The sequence below is a fragment of the Podarcis melisellensis genome (genome assembly GCF_964234715.1).
Source record: "Podarcis melisellensis genome assembly, chromosome: 7".
Taxonomy (NCBI): domain Eukaryota; kingdom Metazoa; phylum Chordata; class Lepidosauria; order Squamata; family Lacertidae; genus Podarcis; species Podarcis melisellensis.
This window is the reverse complement of record NC_138539.1, coordinates 27775757-27796845: the sequence shown is the minus strand read 5'-3', so window position 1 is coordinate 27796845 and position 21089 is coordinate 27775757. Positions and strand designations below refer to the sequence as shown.

The window sequence follows — 21089 nt, the reverse complement described above, 5'->3', positions numbered from 1 at the left end:
ATGCAGGCTGCTTTCTATTTACACATTTCACTGTGATCAGTCTGTATTCAGGAGGCTAACCTTCCAGTGGGGGAGCAGTTTAGTTTCTCAGTACATTCATGTATTAGTATACCCAATATCAACAAAAAATTCGGACGGAGATTCCAACGTGAAGTCCTTGAATTCATAAGCAGAAGAGAAATGGTGAAATTTGGGTTGTTGTTGTTATTTGATTATGGTTTTATATTCTGATTTTATCCTATGTACTGCCCTGAGACCTGTGGGTATATGGCAGTATATAAATTCAGCAATCAATCAATAATTTGGACTCAAGAAACCATGGGCATTTCTAGTTCACCTGCAAAAATAACTGAACCCCTTTGGGCATTAATTTATAGTCTTCTACTGCTTATCCCTATTAATCATCAGTCATTGATTGATGGGATTGGTTTTCAGATGGGATTTGTTCATTTTATTGGATTCTGTATCCAATTGTGCTCTGTAGAGTACTGTGTCACCAACATATAGTTAGCAACAAAATCCTCTCCTCTTTTGTATTAATGGTACATTTACATGACCAATTGCATAACCACTTAGATTATCTCTTGCATTTATTAATGTGGCTGTATATTACTTAACCAACATTGTAATTAAGCAGTATTAGAATGGTCAGAATAAGTAAATAAATAGGCCACCTGGGTGATCATTTCATATATCTTATAAAGTGGACTCTGGTCCAGAAAAGCATTTGTCACAACCAATGTGTCACCCTTTAAGATGCAATGGGACTCTTAGATGTGCATTAGCAAACTTGGAGACTGAACAGATCTCCAAAGAAGATGGGAATAGATGATTTCTTCACTGGCAATTCGCCAGCAATGGGACCGACAATTGTCTTCAATATTCCAAATTGCCATGTTGGCCTTTTATCTTTATGACTTCATCAGAAAATATCCCAACCTTCTTAGAATTTGAACTAGGATTCTATTAGGACTCCTTCAGATAAAACAATGATAATGTAGGTCTCTATTTCCACAGAACCAAAAGGAATGCTAACAGGTAAGCATGTAAATCTTCAACAATTCTTTTGTTACTTAAATGTGAGTTTTATCCAGATGTAGATAAATGTCAGAGATAGTTATATTTTTAAATACATAGGTACTTTTCATTTTTTTAAAGGATCTGTTCATTTAAATGGAGATATAATTTGAAACAAAGTAAGAACCAGAGCTTAACTGTTAAGTGTGTGGAATTCTTCCAGCTACCACAGACTATTATTACATGTAGATTCTTGTAACAGACACAGCAGATACAATGGCATCAGATGGTCTGAAAATTCCATATGTGGTTGTGTGATCTTGACCACAGGATATGTATGAGAGCAAAGACTAAAATAATTGTTCTGTAAACTAGACTAGACTCACAAAACTTGTGGCCCATCAAAATGAATTCCGACCACCACTAGCACTTGGCAGGCTTAAAAATCCTGTTTTCAGGTCAAAAACTGGAGATTTATTGAGAACCTTGGTGGTTGCAAGTTCTGCTAGTCTGAAACATAATGAAAGAGTGATTTTTAGCAAACAGTATGGATTGATATGAAGACCAAATACCAGCTTCTTTTCCTTTCAATGGTAGCGGGATAATTTGGTTGGCATAATATTCCAGGGGTTCAGTCATAATTTTGACCTATCCCTATGTGAAAGACTCAGAGTGAAACAAAGTCATAGTCTACAAAGAAATGTAGACTAAAAGAAAGTGCTCTACATGGGTTTGCAATTGTTAAGCAATAATTGAGAAGATTTTGGGTGCTCCCAGGTGTGTGTGCATTGTGGAATCAGTGCTGCTTCTACAGCACTTGGGCACGGCCTCGGCCCAGTATACCTGAAGGAGCGTCTCGACTCCCATCGTTCAATCCAGACACTGAGGTCCAGCGCCAAAGGCCTTCTGGCGGTTCCCTCACTGCAAGAAATGAAGTTACAGGGAACCAGGCAGAGGGCCTTCTCGGTAGTGGCGCCTGCCCTGTGGAACGCCCTCCCACCAGATGTCAAGAAAATAAACAACTACCTGACTTTTAGAAGACATCTGAAGGCAGCCCTGTTTAGGGAAGTTTTTTAATGTTTGAAGTTTTATTCTGTTTAATATTTTGTTGGCAGCTGCCCGGAGTGGCTGGGGAAACCTAGCCAGATGGACGAGCTATAAAAAATTATTTATTTATTAATTTATTACATGCAGACTTTTTGCAGTGCCAACATAATATCATTGTCATAGAAATGCCAGCCCATACCCCCACCCCACCCCAATTTAATCTGGGTTTGCACTTTCCATGGAAAATCTGAAAAGTTAAAATAAAAACTGTGGTCAGTAACTTGTTTCTGATTTCTGAACAACTTATTTGTGATATTAAGCCTCCATCTGGGAGCATTCCCATCAGGTTGTATCATGCAATGTCAAAGACTACAATATGGTCTCCGAGCCATATTTGCCTGCAGTTATGTGATGGGTGTATTGGGTGACCAAGCCCACACATGGATTCAACCATAGTGATCCGTCAGGGATTTCTACAGCATTATGATTCATGCTGCCACTTAAAGAGAATTGCTAATAAATTTCTGGGGCTATATTACTAGATCATTTCCTTGCTTATTTATACATTCTATGCCATCAATGTGTGTGGCGCCTTATATCTCTGAGCCCAGGATCCTTATAAATTTAATGAGCCACGTCATATTATATCATCTATGTATTTGTGCCCAAGGGCACAAATTGGGACATATTATGTAGAGATGACCCTATGATCTTGCCCTTACACTGGAGAGGGTAGAACACATCACGTCTGTGGAGTCAAGATACAAAATCCTCTAGGGAACAGGTTGAAAATTCAGTGATCTCAGTAAACATGAAAGCTGGACACATAATTATAAAATAAGATAAAATTTGGCAATGACAATTGCCAGGCACTACTCCTAGAAAATAATAATGAAATGCTTGTGCATGCAGTAAGGAACAATTGATCAGACAGCATCTCCAAAGCAGGTGGCTAGAGGTTATAATGGATAAGATAACAACCTGAACATATGCAAATAGTGAAGTTGTAGTTCAAAGTATTAAAGCCAGTGGGAGCATTTCCCCCCTAGCTTGGTGTCATCACAAATCTTCACTGCCCAACATTAATTAAACTAGTCCCAGTACAGATATTTAGGGACCTCCCCACTTCTCTCTTTACAGTGGTACCTCGCAAGACGAATGCCTTGCAAGACGAAAAACGCGCAAGACGAAAGAGTTTTCCGTTTTTTGAGTCGTTTCGCAAGACGAATTTCCCTATAGGCTTGCTTCGCAAGACGAAACGTCTTGTGAGTTCTTGCGAGTTTGTTTCCTTTTTCTTTAAGCCGCTAAGCCGCTAAGCCATTAATAGCCGCTAAGCCGCTAAGTCGTTAATAGCTGCTAAGCCGCTAATAGCCACTAAGCTGCTAATAGCCGTGCTTCGCAAGACGAAAAAACCGCAAGATGAAGAGACTCGCGGAATGGATTAATTTCGTCTTGCGAGGCACCACTGTACTTTTATCCATTGTGAAAGTGGTCTGCTTTCTGTTTCAAAACTTGTTAACTTGTATATAAGCAGACCTCACCATTTATGCTGTGGCTTCTCGGTTTTCTTAGGTGTGTTTAGTGAGGGATTTTATCAAAGGTTTTTGAAAGTACATAACCTTCAACTGTATAAATATTGTCTATCACACCTCTAGTGGAAATCAGCAAATCAGCTGCAAATATATCTGAAAGTTCAGGTCAGGTAGCCATTGCTAATCAGCAGTTTGGACAGGACTGTGTTAAGAGGTTGTAGGCCTGAGCAGAAAGATGATACACCACTTTGGAAGTGAGATGCAAAAGCTGCCAGCCCAAACCTATTTTTAGTATTTGACTTACATACTTATGTATTTCCTATAAGCTCTCTTCTCATTCTATCTGCCTGAGACCCACATTCAGAAAACGTCTGAGACTTGCTGGAAGAAACTAGTGTTGCTAAAGTTTATGCATTTCCCATTCACTCTTCGGAAGTTACTTTGAGCCATGAATATACTTTTGTTTGGAAAATATCCATTTGCTTAGGACTTGTTTGTTTGTTCTATTATTCACTCTGATATAATTTCACTCAACCTTTACTTTCAGTCCTCGATGGTCATTTTTTTGTCTCCTGCCACCCCTGGTTCCTCTTCTTGCTTCTCGTCTCTTTGTGGTTCCAGCTTCATTTCCCACAGTCGGTTCATCCTTTGCTCCAAAGAAGTTATTTTGTACCATTTTCTTGCCTGTTGAAAATTCAGAGTTACTGAGTAGCCCCAGCTATAAGTAATTCTGGCATTTTTCAATGCTGCAGTACAGGGTTTCATGCTCCTTCTCCACCTTATAGTTCCTAGGCATAAGTCATGGAACACTTGACTTGGCACAGATTTGTACATCAGCTGGTTGGCGATCTGTCTTGTTGCTCTCATAATTTCCCTCCCTTATAATAACTTGCAAATCTTCTGACATATTTCTAGGTGTCAAGCCCCTTCTTCTGTAGGTGACTGTGAATCCGTTCTATGGTCACTTCTTCCCATTGAGCTTCAGGAACTATCTCTTCCAAACACCTCATCATATTCTAACAAAGACTTTTGGGGTTTTCACCTGATGCTTCAACAAAGCCACGCAGCTGGACATTAACCTTGTGCTCCCAATCTTGGATATTGATCATTCTCAGATCCCATTGCTCATTTTTCACATTATGTTGCTTTATCTTTTCATCATTGTTTTCTACTTTCTCTTGGATTTGGTCCATCTTAGCTTCCACTTTCTCTATTCTTACTTTGATCTCTGAAATTGCTTTGTCCATTTGAGTGGCAATGTCTGTCACTATCTGGTTTCTGAGAATCTTGTTACCTTTCTGCATCGTTTCTTGTGCTGTATCCAAGCTATCTACTGGTTCTTGATGCCTTTTTTCTTAGAACTTCTCTGAGTTCCATTTCCATTTTCCCCATTTTTGTAAATTTAAAATGCAGACCTAATTTTGGAGAGAGAGAAAGTCACAGTGTGCAAAGGGACTCATATATTTTTATATGCTCTCTGGACCATTCAGGATTGAGCCTTAATTGTGCCTGTTGGCAAACATCAGGAGAACTGCTCTTCTTTTTATATTCTTAAGTAGACCCAGTAGGATCAGAGAAGAACCACATTTTTTCTTTGTCAAGCATGAACTGAACAATTATCAAATTCACTTTTATTCAGAAAGCTCTATGAAAACATTAAAAAAAAAAATCTCAGCTCAGATGCTGATAGCCTTCCATCTGTCACATGGAGCTGCTAAGAAGGATTAGGAAATAAAACTAATTTACTGGAATTAAAATGAATTTAATTCATGCCTGGCAAGGAATTTTGAATGTGAACAGGAAACGTTAGTTTCAACGTCAGTAGAAAAAGCAGTAACTCTGAAATTGCAGATGCTATTGAACAAGGACTCTTAAAGGTATGGTTATGTTTCTTTTGTATTTCTTTCACCCAATAAAAATGCTTGTTTTCAATTGGGCACACCTTGAATGACACACATGTCTGGCAATTATTCTGTGTCATTTATAGTGATCCAGTTATTTTCAGCAATGATTTGGGGCTGCCAAACATGTTGCAAAAATTCAAAGGCTACGCTTGCCTTGCTTCATTAGATGCATGCTGCATGCCCAGAGCACCTGAGGCAATTAAGCATCTGTGCCCATTTATTCTTCCAGGCTTTCCAAAACTTTTCTTTGAACATTTTTACATTTCCCTCTCCTCCCAGTTCTGGTCTCAGAAGCATTCTGTCGTTAGTCCTCAAGTCCCTTAGCACAGGATAATGTTGCTCTGCTCACAGTGCGGAGGATTCCAAATGGTTCTTTGCAAATTGAGTGTAATACTGAAGGACAGGCTGTATTGTTTCCAAAAGACTTTTTTGTTTATCTGTGTGCTAAAGCCTCTGTTTGCAAATGGCACATTTTGTCAACACTGAAAACATTCACGGCACAGAAGTACAGAGCTCCCAGATTACACGTCCACATCTACATGTGTGCGTAATATTGTGAATTTCACTGGCCAGCATTTCACATGCTGATGCAATGAGATGATATTTACCACATCATTAGGAAACACTAAAGTTCAAACAATAAGATTTAGTATTTATATGGAGATTTAGAGTGCTGAAGGCATTTCACATCTCTAACTAGATCTGCAAAATAGGTCAGTAATGTTACTGCTGTATTGCAAAAGGAAAGACTATGGTGTAGAATGGGACAGGGCAAAGTCAAATGGATTTGGCTACAATTTTTAATCCAGTATAGGGAACTCTGTTAGCCAGATGCTAGACTCATGGCTGGCCCTACCATTAGGCAAAGTAAGGTGACTGCCTCAGGTCATAGATCCTGGGGGACAGCAGAAGGAATTTATTGTCTGTTCTTCTTAAACTCATTGGCCATTCCTGTCTGTTGGAGGACCAAGCAGTTAATGCTACCCTATACTGCCCTGCCGCCCTAGGTCTACTCAAGCATGCTACCATGTCTCCAGTGTTTCCATCTATTGTACATTGTTCTGTATTTTTTAAATGTTAAGCTATGCATACATTTTTCAAAATAAATATTTGTAACAATGTCGTAGGTCTTAAGAAAGTGAACTATGACCAGTTGGACGCGTTATTGAGCATCAAGGGTCTTCAGAGGTGGTAAGTTATCCAGTGAGTTTTGAGGAGGATGTTAACTGAAGCTCTTATTATGAAAGCAAAAATATAGTTTGATATGGAAGGTCTGTGTAAAAACAGAAAAGTTAAAATGGGGTGGGAGAGAGATAATTGTGTATTTATAACTACGTTCAGATATACATGAATTAATATAGCTTCTTTTTACTTGGGTGATTTCCCCATCATACTGAACACAATCTTGAAGCTATGTACTGTGGCCAGCTGGATGCTAGGGTCTTCTCTGTATCTATGAGCAGTGGCGTCACAATGGGGGGGACGCATTGTGCGCCCCAGGTTCCATGTCTGTGGGGGTGACAAGAAGTCACCCAGCGGGGGCTCAAGGTGGCATGAGCAGCCATTGCGCTGCTGCAGTTGCATGTGGAGGATCCTCCATTTGCCCCTTCAGCCGTGAGCAGAGGATCCTGGCGCTGGCGGCAAACTGCTAAATACAGCGCATGTGCGGCGTCACACGCATGCACTGTACATAGCAGTTTGCTGCTGGCACCACTCCAGCACCATATGGATGGTGCCAGGATCCTCTGTTTGCGGCTGTAGTGGCAATGGAGGGATCCTGGCACCGTCTGTACGGCGCTGGAGCAGTGCCGGCGGCAAACCGCCGCACATGCGCCCTACGTAGCGGCGCCTGCCCTGGGTGTCATGACGCCTTCCTTCGCCCCTGTCTATGAGATCTTAGGCCTGATCTGCACTGTACAGTCAAAGTAATTTCATACCATTTTAAACAGTTATGGCTTCCCTTAAAGAATCCTGGGAAATGTCAGTTATTAAGGGTGTTAAGAATTGTAGCCCCTCACAGAGCTACAATCCCCACCCCCAATGATTTAACAATCCATCCCTCTTCCCAGAGGACTCTGGGAATTGTGGCTCTGTTACATACACAGCATGCATCCATTTTAAATTTACAAAATGGCTAGAATGGAATATTCAAAGACAATATTCACTGGGGAAATGACACCTTCCTCCACTGCTGTGATCTCAGTCGAGTTTGGAGTTCTCTATGGCTGCTGTTTGTTAAAAAAAATTTAAGGAACTCTCAATGTCTTCTCTAGTTTGGTCTTAGTCTGTTTTCTGGCCATTGGTTTAACAAGCAGCAGCATCAACATGAAGGCTGGCGTTGAGTGTTTGAGGCTGCTTATCAAAGGCCTCAATGTGGCACAATTCGATTGAAATGTCTTGAAGGGAGGCACAAACCCAGTAAGCTACATTGTTTGCTAAAAGCAACCACTCAAATGGAAACTGGAGATTTTAAGCACTTTGTGATGAGTAGCCTGCATGGATCATCGAGGAATGTGGCTAGGAGTGAGAAAGCCTGAACATTTTCAGATCGATCAATCAAGACAAGTCTGAAGAAGATTAGTGCACTGGATCTCTTTAAAAAGGATGTAGTCTGTTGCTTTGTTCTGACACAGCTTTCCCCTCAGGCTGCAAGCACAAAGCTTGACAGTTTGCTCGAAATTTCTGAAGCCCAAGGAGATAGGTCTTCCTGAAATGCTGTAGATGCAAATACATACACACAGCTAATTCTCCCCTGGCCTTCTCTCTGGCCCAAGTAGGACTAATTAAGCTAGCTAGCCCTGGTGACTATCTAATGCTTATTAGATGGATTTCCCCCAAATTGATTTTGAATTTTATGGTTATTCATGTTTTTATACTGTATTTTATGCTGCTTCTACAATTAAGTGTTTTAAATTTGTTGTTAGCCACCCTGAGCCCGGTTTTCTGAACCGGGAAGGGCGGGGAACAAATAAAATTATTATTATTATTATTATTATTATTATTATTATTATTATTATTATTATTATTTATTTATTTATTAATCAATGGCAAGGGACTTGGGGTAACAAATGCATCCATTCTGTTCAAGCTTCTATGGAAATGAGACTAGTTTTGATTATTTACAGAGAAGGTTCCTACGCCGGTGTAGATTAATAGAAACCTTCTGCTGCACTGATTGTCTGTTGAATATAACAGCCAAAAGCTCTTTGGTGGATACATAGGAATCAAGGTCTTTTTGCTGCCCCCCCCCCGAAATATTTGAGGGGCCACCCACCAAAGTTGATGGGCATTGCCATTCAAATGGTGTGTGTGCCATTTATTTGGGTCAATTATGCAGGGTGGGGCTTACCTGCCACCCCCCCCCATATTTTATTCAAGTTGGCACCTCTGGGTGGATTACATGGTTTGGGCTTCTTTTTCTTCACGAGAAGAAACCCTGCTAATCAGTAAACACTGCTTTTGTTGTGTGTTTTTTGGAAAAAATTAAGCCTTCCCCAATTTAGTGCATTTTTGGATTACAGCTCCCGTAATCCCCAACAGTAGCCATGCTGGATGGGGTTGATTGGAGTTGCAGCCCAAAATATCTGGAGGGCACCAGGTTGAGGAGCACTGACCTACAGTATATCTATTCAAACAACCTAACTTGAGTTGCACACAGTGCCTTCCGGCCCAGGAAGGGAATGCTTATTAAGAACATGGATACAGTAAGGTCAATGGGCATTGAAACATGGAGGTACACATGTCTCTAGATTTGACTCTGCATCAGCTCCACACACACACACTTCCCGCCCCCTGTGTGCAGATCTCCTTTGCTAAATGGTGGTGTAAATAGTCCAGATGAGAAACCTCCCAAATACTGAACCTGGTCAAAAACTAATTTTGAAAGTACAGTTGTAACTTGGATCCTGAACGTCTTGTGAGTTGAATGCTCCCGAATGCTGCAAACCTGGAAGTGAGTGTTCCAGGTTGTGAATGTTCTTTGGAACCCAAACGTCCAATGTGGCTTCTGTGACTTCCAATTGGTTGCAGGAGCTTCCTGCAGCCAATCGGAAGCTGTGCCTTGGTTTCCAAACATTTTGGAAGTTGAACGAACTTCCAGAACAGATTCCATTCAACTTCCGAGGTACCACTGTAATATAATACTATGATAAGTAGATGTCCTGATGTCTTATGCAAATTGTATCATATTTCCTGGAATATATAGGATGCACTATTCTTGGACAATGGTGAACAAGAGTAGTAAACTGTTTCTGTGGTGTAGATTTCCATGGTAGGAGCCAGGCTAGCACTTCATTTCCCTTGATGTGATCCCTAGTTCTAGATCAGTTCATATTTCATGTAACTCCATCTTCCAGTGATCCATTTGTTCTAGTATTATCTGGAATAATAACAACTCAAGAGAGCTCTTTGGTATAATCAATCAACTGCTTGGCGCCCCCTCCAAAATGGTTGCCTGACCTGCTAGAAAGTCAGCTGTAACTATGATGAGATGCTTTCACAAATACATCCCCTCTGTAATCATGTTAGCAACAAACTTGATTTCTGAGTTGACATGACCCTTTGATAAATCATTGCCTCAACAGAGCTACAAGGAATTACCTGTTGTGCAAATGTCTGTCTATGGAGTTTGAATTTAAAAACTGACTTAAAAATCACAGTGAGGTAGATGGGCTGAAGGATGTAAGCCTGAATAATTTATTGATGGCATAACCTTTGAATTCAGGACATTTCAGAACTGCATTTCTGCATAATTAAGGGCAATTTTCTTCAAGATAGAACATAATTAAAGAGGGAAATTCACTTGGGGTATATTTAGATGATGGTGACATTAGTTAGACACATATCAGACTGCACCTGCTGCCTTTTCTAATATGGAAGGCAGAGGTTTACATTTTTCTCAGGCCCTAAGAGAAAGCTAAAACATTTAAAGGTGATAGAAGATATTGCCAACTTTTATTAATCCGAGAAACTGTACAAACAAAACAAAATGGACGAAAAATGTAAAGCCAGAACTCTTGCTTCAATTTCTCATGTTTCTGAAACATAACAACATTCTCTTTCTATTTTGTATGGTAAGAGACATGTAACACCAAACCCAGATCATATATATAAATTAGACCAAGGATGGGGAATATTATTGAGACTGAGGGGCACCTTACCATGGGAATGTTCTCTCTCTCTGTGTGGCATTCCAGTTGCTGGAAGGGCAGAGGCAAAATTAGTCAAAATTGCTAACATAGGATTGCACTCTACCCAAAGGAAGCATTGGGAAAGGTTAATCGGTGTACCTTTTGCTCTACTTTAACCCCCTCAGCTTCTGATTTTGAAAAAGTACTCAAACTGACTAATCACTTGTTCCAAAGTGGAGGAGTAATTTGCAGGAGATTATGTCCCAATCTTTGTATGGGGTCTCAATGTTGAGCAGGTTGACGAATGGAGAACCAGGGGGGGCAGAGCCCTCCAAGTGTTACTAAATGAATTCACACACTCATAAAGTTTTGCTCTACTAATTTCTGAGCTAACCAAAAGGCTCTGAACATTGCCCCAGCTGTTGTTAAATTTAGAACCACTAAATTGGGGAAATGACTAGTCATAATTCTTTTAGCTAATATGCTTCCATCACTCTATTTTTTGTTTTATTTAATACAGCTTCTCGTTAAAATGCTTCATTGTTTTTATTTTGACAGTCGTATTGCTTGGTATAAATTGTTTTATGTTTGTGATCTTTAAAGGTAAAGGTAAAGGGACCCCTGACCATTAGGTCCAGTTGTGGCCGACTCTGGGGTTGCGGCACTCATCTCGCTTTATTGGCCGAGGGAGCCGGAGTACAGCTTCTGGGTCATGTGGCCAGCATGACTAAGCCACTTCTGGTGAACCAGAGCAGTGCACGGAAATGCCGTTTACCTTCTCGCCGGAGCGGTACCTATTTATCTACTTGCACTTTGATGTGCTTTCGAACTGCTAGGTTGGCAGGAGCTGGGACCAAGCAACAGGAGCTCACTCCGTCGCGGGGATTCAAACCGCCAACCTTCTGATCAGCAAGTCCTAGGCTCTGTGGTTTAATGCACAGCGCCACCCGTGTCCCCTTGTGATCTTTAAGATGAATCTAATTTGACAGGGGTATTGCCCTGGTTTTATGCTGATAGTTTTTAGGCTGTATCTAATCTTAGTTATTCTTGATTGAGCGAAGCAAGGTCTTTCATTTAACTAGCCTGTTGTGATGCTGTTGTAATTGGATTGCAAACCAATAAGCAGTATGCACAACAGAATAGTTTAATAACTCCATTTAAATACAAGATATTGGAATGAAATGTGGCAATGCATTCAGGGTACCATGCTCTCTTACAAATTCAAATGTCAGATTTCTTTCACACTCAATACCAGGTTGAGACTCATGCCCATTTTCAAAGTGGGGCAGGAGGGAAAATTGAAAGTGCAATGTGAGAGACTGGAGATTGCCACATCAAGACAGCTGAATGAGACTCGCTGTTTATGCTCAAAACAACATGCTTTAAGCATGAACCTCAGCTCAACTTACACATCCATTTTCAAGGCTGACAAAAAAGGTGCAAAACACAATGTAGTGTGATGTGTCCCTTTGAAGATTGTGACACCGGAATGAAAGCTGGGGTGCATGTTCAAGGCAATTTTATTTTTCATAGAAGCCACACTCATTCTCAAGGAAGCTGAACACATGCGGAACACAGTGCAATGTAATTTGCTTGAAGACCGATACACTGGAGTGAAAAAAATGGAATCTACATTCAGAACAGCATGCTGTAATTTAACCCCCTCCATCCATTTTAAGAACAGTTTATTGAGAACTTGCCATATCAAAGAAAAACAAGCCAAGAAACCTTTAGAACTTGGAACATATGCACCTATACATTTGGGCTGCAGGAATCATAAGAGCAAAACAAGCAGACAACTGAAAACAAATGTACAGTCCATGACACATGGATTCAAAAGAGATTGTAGCATGACACCTGAAGAACTGCCTTTCAAGTACTAGTCATTATTGCACTATTACAGTGGTACTTCAGGTTAAGTACTTAATTCGTTCCGGAGGTCCGTACTTAACCTGAAACGGTTCTTAACCTGAAGCACCACTTTAGCTAAGGGGCCTCCCGCTGCCGCCGCGCCACTGGAGCATGATTTCTGTTCTCATCCTGAAGCAAAGTTCTTAACCTGAAGCACTATTTCTGGGTTAGCGGAGTCGTTAACCTGAAGCGTATGTAACCTGAGGTACCACAGTATATGAAGCTTCATAAAGACGGCTGGCCCTTTCATGAGGCAAATGGAGGCAATTGCTTCAGGTGGCAAGCACGGGCAGTGGAAATCTCCTTGTACTACTTGCCTTCACCAGCTGGTCCTGCCATTTCCCACCTGCTGCCCCCTAAAGTTTAGGCAGCATTTTTAGTCAAAGCAGCAAACCATGACAGTGGCTCAGACACTCTCATGAAGCCCACGGAACTCAGTGTGGCTTACTTCTGAGTAGGCAAGCATAGGATTGTGATTTTAGGCACTGCTGTATTTGCTTGTCATTGGTGTGGATGGTGGTTGACTCAATGACCAGCACAACCTTAAACCACCTTTGGGTAGTAAGCAGGATGTTGGATCATGTCAGCTGAATTTTATACTAGCTGAAGTACAACCTTGGGACAAGTAACAGCATTGCCTAGAACTTTACTACTGAACAAAATAATCACTGTTTCCCTATTTCTCTTTAGGAATAATCCTTATACCACTGAAGATGCTCATCGAAAGTTCTTGGAAACTTATCCCAAAATATTCATTAAAGAAAAGGCCATATTGCCAGGGATTCCTGAAAAAAGAACAAAAGGGTAATTCATATTTTAAACAATTCTGTATTTTCATGTGAAAAAAAGTAAAGGCTAGGTAAGCCGACGAGGATATGAGGTCAGTCATCGCCACCACATGTCACAGACTAGCTGTGGAACACAAAGATTAGTAGCTAGTGGTAAATTCATTTTCTGCTTGAGCAGAAACATCTGTTTGTTGCTTCAAAATGCATTTGTCCTGCCTTACAGAAAGTGATTGGTTGCATGCACCCTGTTCATAGTCCAAGTGCGCTGCAATTTTCTGAAAAGGATAATGATGGCAAATGTTTTTTCTTCAGCGCTGGCTAAAATTCAATCCATGGATAGTGGTTGTTCTATAGCCATATGTACTTTTTGTTATCCAAATTAATGTAATGAAATCTTCTGTATTGCTGGCTTTTAGATTCTCCTGCAGTGCAACTGAATGTAGGAGAAAATAAAAAGCTGAAGACAATATTCAATTCAGAAGGAGTAGATGTTCATGCCACTTCTAGAAGCTTTTACGGGGTTTAGAGAGTGTCACCATTTCCAACTAACTTTCTATGGGGGATTTGGGGGGGGGAGGGGCATTGCCCAATGCAGAACATCTGCTCCACAACAAGCAGGTCCCAGATTCAATCCCAGGCATCTCTAGGCACTGCTGGGAGTGCCGCCTGCCTGAAACCCTGGAGAGCCATTTCTAGTAGATGTCAGCAGTACAGAGCCAAATAGGCCAATGGTCTGACTCAGTATAAAGCAGATTCCTGTGCTTCTAAATTTAATGTAAAGCAACATTCCATGTAAGGTTGGGGAAAACTTCTGAGGAAAAACAAACCACCTGAGGAATTTTGAGGGGACCCAAACATGTTTAAATCATGTAATTATTGAAGCCATTGCTGTATCTGGCCTGAAGTGAAAATGAGATGAGAATTTAGACATTCCTCCTCAAGTGAGGCAACTGAGCAATCTCAGGAGAACCCAGGAGAACCCAGAAGAGTTCCTATGAGACTTCTTGCAGTGTGGTGTGGTGTTGGGGATGCTGCAGCTGGGAATGAAGGATACAGAAAATGTGGACCAGAAATTGAGAGCAGAAATTGCTCAAGTTTTGGGCTTCTTTACTTTGGGGAGTTAATTCATGTTATTACATTTCATTAAATAGTTGTGTGATATTGAAGCATTAGACATGAATTATACAACTGCACATCATAGTGAAGCATTTCCAGGATTGCCAAGAGCTAATCTGCTCATTGGGAAGCTGCTCCTCTTTCTTTTGCCCCATTTAACCCACCAATAACTTATCCAATGCATCCAGTGACTGCCTACAGCAAGGATGGGGAACCTGTGCCCCTCCAGTTGCTGTTGGGCTAAATCTTCCACCATCCCTGACCATTAGGCATGTTGGTTGGAGCTAAAGGGAGCCATAACATTTAGAGATTAACACATTTGGCTATCTCTGATCTAACTTCATGATAGATCTAACTGAATATGCCAGGGAGTAAAGTTTGGCCCCTTTGCTTGCAGAAATTGTGCTCTGCCACGGTCCTCCCTGACTTTAGTCTACCCTGTGTAGCTACATCGAAATCTGCCTCCCATGTCCTTCTCCCATACTTATCTCTATCCTGCTTATATTCTCAACATCAGGCACCCCCAACCTGCAACCCTCCAGATGTTTTGGCCTACAACTCCCATGATCCCTAGCTAACAGGACCAGTGGTCAGGGATGATGGGAATTGTAGTCCAAAACATCTGGAGGGCCAAAGGTTCGGGATGCCTGCTCTACATTGACTGGTGGCAATCCATGTTATAAGCAGAGTGGAAAGCTGGTCGGGCTTGGGGGAGTGATCATTCACACATGTCCTTTGTGATGTTAATGGATGGGAAGCTCCGATGAGCCAGAAAGATTCAGAAGGAAAGAGGAAGAATGGGAAGAAGGATGTGGAAGATGTATTTTACATAATTTTGGTGTGTGCAGAGGTGGAACTCTAGCTTTGGCTGCATACTGCTAGTTTCCATTTAATCACTAAGCCTTGATAATATGAGGATTGCTGACTACTCTGTTTTACTTGGCAATTGTCTGGCTCATCTGGCAGAAGAACTTTGTCAAAACTAGGTGCTGATCTCAGGAAGTTATCTCTCACTTCCTTATAGACTCAGAGCTCAGCTGTGATGGGTCATTAATAATAATAATAAAATAAGTGTCCGCTGCATGCAATTGCAGGGGGAGAGCACCCATACCTATGTGTGTACATTCCTCACACATGACAATCTATATATGCCCTATGCTATAGAAGCTCTATTTGTCTAGGTAATTTTACAGTTGGCAGTCTTATAACACAAGATGAAATACGCCAGGAGGACAACAAACTGCAACGAAAGAGCTCAGGTGCAACAGTGGTTAGGTTGCAATTCAGCTCTAATAGTGGTAAAATGCCTCCCAAAAGAGGTAGGTATGATAAATCTGGTGATGCCATTGTAAATTTCATTTTTACTTTCAGGTCCTTGGGGGGGAAATCAAGGAGGGTTATATATTTGCCACCACTCACATTGGTCAATATTATTTAGCAAACAGGAATGCTTTGGAAGAAGATGATTACACAACAATATGACCTTTCTTTCCTGGGAATTTATCATTTAAAGTTTAATCTAGCCCAGTGTTTACAGAGATAGGATTTCTAGGTTACAGTGGACAGAAAGTCAATCTCTTTGCTTTCAGGAAAGCATTCAGTAAATTACGGCACTTAAAATTTTCTTCTCCTTATTTTTTAACAGAAAAGTAAGTTTTACAGATCAGCAAATTGCCCAATCTTTAAATGAGCGAAATATTTTAGCAGCTTAGACTTTCTTCCTTGCTGATGCACCAAAATTCTTATTTTAATAGATACTTTGAATTACTTTTAAGTACCGCTATGCACTCAGAGTAATTTTGCTTACAAGTGAGCTGAGGATCAATGCAATCAGCTAATAAGATTATACACATTAACTGTAAAGCAATATGCTGTAAGGGAACAAGGCAGATGCATACAAGATTGAATTTATTGCCTGATTCACTGTTGCAGTAATGTTCTGTGGATTTTTAAAATTTTATTTTGCTGGAATTGTGTTTTTCTATATATATTTTTGGGGGGAGGAGAGAAATGAGACTACATGCACTGAAGGCAAACTGCAGCAGACCATCTGAGAAGAGTCATCTTAATAAACAAAATGTTATCCCATCACCAATGCTACCCTTTTACAGAACTTTACAGTGAAGAAACAGTGCCCTAATGTAGTATTATTCTGCCCATCCTGGGATGCAGGAGTTTAGCTTGGTACCAGTTTGAGCAGCATGGTTTGTATCAAAGCAGAATGATGGGAAGGGGAGGGAAATACAGTGCTGACCCCAAAGGTTTGCCTCTGTAGTTAGTGCTCCTCTTCAGATTCAGTCAAATGAAACCTTGGTTATGTTGACCTACATACAGCAGTTGCCAATATGGTGCACATGGGCACCAGTGTGCCTCTTAGTACTTCCCATGACACATACAAGGACTCAGCAATGCTTGAGATATCCTTTGAGTTGGCACACATGTCTTTTCCCTCTCACTATTATCTTTATCAGCTCTGTGAGGTAGCTGATTGGCCCAAGGTTCTCCAGCAAGTTTGATTAAACCTGGGCTACTCTTCCCATCATCAAGACCTGGAAAGGTGAGGTAGATAACTTCAAGGCTCACAAGCTGGGACTCGTGTTCTGTGATTTTATAGACTGATGCCATTTTAATCCATACTAAAAGACCAAAGCAAAGGAGAAACTCATTTTCAACTGGTGTATAATTAATGCTGTCCCAACATGTCCTTTTAACTTGAATTTGCTATTTGATTGCCTATGTGATATTATATTCAAATGCTTTCTTTTTAAAAAATCCATCTGATAACTTTATCAGTGCTGCAATAGTAGCAAGAGTAACCTGCTAACTCAAAAGTCTACTGCAATAATGTTTTCCTTCATAGCAGATGCGAAGGAAACCTACACTTGAATTTTGTGAAATACGTAAATGTTTATGCTGGACCAAAGGAAGAGAAATTGGACTACTGTTAGATGAATTATCGAAAATTATTAGAGATATAAACCTATAAGCCTGCCTTATATTGAGTTAGATTGCTGGTCCATCTAGCCCTGTTGTCTGCTCTGAGGCGCCATCTGCTTTTACATTCAAAGCAATAACATGGCACTTGAATTCTGGGAATTCTGGGAACTATAATTTGCTAAGGGTGCTGAGAGTTGTTATGAGAACCCTGTTCCCTTTACAGAACTATAATTCTCAGAGTTCCCTAGAAAGGGAGTGATTATTAAACTACTCTGAGTTTTGTAGCATTGTGAGGGGAATGGGTGATCGCTTGACAACTCTTAGCAACCTTAACAAATGACAGTTCCCAGGATCCTCTGAGGGATGGCACGACAGTTTGAAATAGTGTGATACTGCTTTAAATGTATAGTGCAGATGGAGTCAGACTAGCAGCAGATCTCCAGAAGGGCAGAAATCCCAGGGAATGAATTTAGGACCTTGTGCACACAAAACACACACCCCAACACAGAGATATGGTTCATTCTCCAAAAGGCCAAGTTCCTATTGGTGTTCCACCAGCCTGTGGGGAGATGGAATGTGCGAAATGCCCCTGGAAAAAGGTTGCTAACCATGCCAACATTATTTTGGCTTCCCTCAAAATTCTTCAGATGATTTGCATAAGAAAGAAACACAACATTTGCTTCAGATTTTGCTTTGGGCAAAACCCAGTGATAATGGAGTGATGTGCAGAATGCCTGGAAAGGTTTTGTGTCTCTTACTTAAACTCTTCTGGCTTGCCTCAGAATCCCTCAGAAGATTTGCCTGAGGAAGAACTCCCAATTTTGCTTTGAATGATTCGTAACATTTCTGTAGCAACCCTTGGTTCCTCACAAATGCCATGGTATAAGCATGTGAGCCTATTAACCTAATAAATCATGCCCTATTTTCCTAGAAGTTACATGATGAGTTTGCTCTAAATCTAACATTCTGTTTCTCCTTTTTGTCCCTAGGGTACATTCCTGTGAGTTTGGCAAAGGCACTGTACCTAGCAAAGGTTCTCACAACATATCCATCTATTTGAATTTGATTAAAAAATGCCAGACGTTACGTTCTGGTTCTCCAGAATTCGTAGAGAAGTTGAACATCCTAATAAAGATACTCAGGAAGATGTAAGTATTAAATTCATTCTTGGCCTTCTGCCCTTTCCAGCTCAGTTCTAAGGTCTTTCAAATATACATCATGAACTGGCCTGGAAAATTAGCAGTGAAACTTATATGGCAGGGATAGGGAAACTGTGGCCCACCAGATGTTGTTGGACTCCAATTCCCATCAGCCTTGGCCAGATTGCCAGTGGTCAGTTGTAGTCCAGAAACATCTGGAGGGCCAACCCTGTTGTAGGGTTGTATATTCTTGTGGATGCATCCTAATCACATTGCTTTGAATGAATTGCTTTGCCCGTGCCATCTTCTAGATGATTTGTCTTTAAATTGCACTGTGCATTTTGAGGCAGGGATCTCAATTCCTAAAGCTAGCAAATGCATTATCATTCCAGCAAAAGAGCTGTGTTTTGTTTTAGGTTAGATTTTAAGTATTAGTAACTAGCTCTAATCCCCTAGCAAGGCAAAGTGCATTTATACAAATTTCTACTCTGTCACCTTTGCTAATTTATGTCACTTTAAAGTTCCATGTACATTGAGGGCAATATGTTGTTATTTACAATCAGCCCTATAACTTGAGCAAGAGATGTTCAAAAATGCGTAGTTATAGTTTCAGCCGCAAGGCACTTGCTTGGGTGACACATATACTAAAATTGGAACGATAGTGAGGAGATTAACTTGGTCCTGGTGCAAAGATGACACACAAATTCATGAAGCATCCTATATTTTTATACTGTCTGAGGAGAAAAGCAGTTACCCCAGTGTGTATGCCATGTTCCCATGAGCAATGTTGGTGTGAAGCAGAGCTATGTACCTCCCTTGTGGCTTTTTAGAAGGCTGACAGGGCAACCCTCACAGCAGAGGATCCAAAATTAGATCACCACTGTTTAATGAAGTTAAGCAGCCAAAGTGTGTGGAGAGATCTGATCAGGATTGTGACGCCAGATGATGGACAGTTACCCTTTCCCCCAAGGCCATGGTCCCAAGGAAAGAGCACCCTGAAAGCTATTTGCCCTACAAGGGGGGAAAACCTGCAGATATAGGCATTGTTCTCCTTGTAGGGCGAATAGCAGTTTGGAGGGTGATTTTTAACCAGGAAAGTGACACAGGGGCATCAGGTGTTAAATCTCCTAAGTCCTGTTAGATCTCACCATTGCCACAGCTCCTTTTCAATTGTTAAAAAGTGGCAGGAGTTTCAGTCACAGGTCTCAAGCCCCAAGAGACATTTTTTTATTGTGCAAAGCCTTTGATGGGATGGTATGACTGCCAATAGGAAGTATCTGTCTGCTCTTATTTGCTGGCTTTTTTGTGGCATGCATTGTCTCATTATAGCTGAGCAGTTTTCATGATTTTAGTTCAATGTTTCAGTAGGATGGTTTGAACGGTTTGCTTGCATTCTATTCTTTTATGTGAGTTGCCTTTTGATATGTTGGGGTCTGAATGTGGGGTGGAAATATATAAGCAAAGAATAATGGTGAATACACAGTCATGATAGTTCCACCACTAGATCACACATCTATGCCGACTAGATAACCCAGGAACAACTTTGCCCTTTTATCTGATTCTGAATAGTACTATATCATGCCATAGTTCTGATGTCATTTCCTTTTGTAGGTGTTTATTCTAACATTTGTCCTGTCCTGTATATGTTGTAGCATCGTCAGGGCTGTCTTAAGCATATGCGGCTCCGGGGTAGAAAGATCCCCCCGCCCACCCACCCCCAGGTTGCCCAGTCCCAGGTGCTCAGGAGGGCAGAGCTGGCCGACCACCTCAGCTTCTTGCTGGCTCGGTCGCCCCCAAACTCACGGCACAGAGCTGCCCGCGGCGCTCTGACCAATGGACGGGCTCTTCTCTGGACTCAACTCTCAGGCCCCGGACTCTCGGCCTGGCGCCCCTGAGAGCCCGGCACCCGAGTGCCCTGCACCCCTAGCGCCTATGGGTAAGAGGGCCCTGAACATCACTACCTGTGATTCTTGAAGGTTTCTCTCTCTCAATTTTCTCTCTCAACTGTAAATGACGGAGCAATCTCTATTTTCATGCTTGCAAGTCATGTTGTACTGTTTAATTTCCAAATGTTCATTAACCTGCCCTCCAGTAATGTCAGCTGCTGTTGCTGCCACCACTGCTGCAGCCAGCTTGTCTGTCTGCCTCGGTGCCAGCGGTGGGGGAATGCAGCATCAGTCTGTCAGCACTTGGGCACATATGTTGTCTCCATGCTGTGCATCAGGTTTAGGTGCCAAAATAAGGTGTTAACAGTTATTAGGTCTGAGTTTGAGATCGAGGGTTTGGGGGGACTTGCTGAATGGTGGCTATGATTATAGAGGCACATGGCAAGCCAGAATGCATACTCGGCTTAATCTCAGAACTGTGCTACAGCTGTCAAAGGGAAGCCAGTTTGAGATTCCTATAATTCATTTAAATGGAGATTACCCCCCAACTGATAACATACATAGCCTATTATATCTATTAAAATTAAAATTGGCATCCTCTTTACTTGCCCTTCCTTACCCTATTTCCCTGCTCACATTTTTAAAAATACTATTTTTCAGTAGGAAAACAATTAAAAAGAACA

The 21089-nt window shown here is 41.2% G+C and overlaps 1 protein-coding gene across 2 annotated transcripts in view; it reads left to right on the top strand.

Annotated features, from left to right (window-relative positions):
- Positions 1-958: 958 nt before the first annotated feature.
- Positions 959-21089, top strand: part of CNBD1 (cyclic nucleotide binding domain containing 1) — a 146258-nt gene continuing 126127 nt past the window's right edge. For both annotated transcript variants that reach the window (XR_014170648.1, XM_081919785.1), the window contains exons 1-4: positions 959-1038; positions 6628-6691; positions 13231-13344; positions 18371-18529. Coding sequence is in view for 1 of the 2 variants with exons in the window: in XM_081919785.1 (XP_081775911.1) it covers positions 1029-1038; positions 6628-6691; positions 13231-13344; positions 18371-18529 (347 nt within the window). In the remaining variant the exon portion in view is untranslated. The remainder of the gene's footprint in view (positions 1039-6627; positions 6692-13230; positions 13345-18370; positions 18530-21089) is intronic.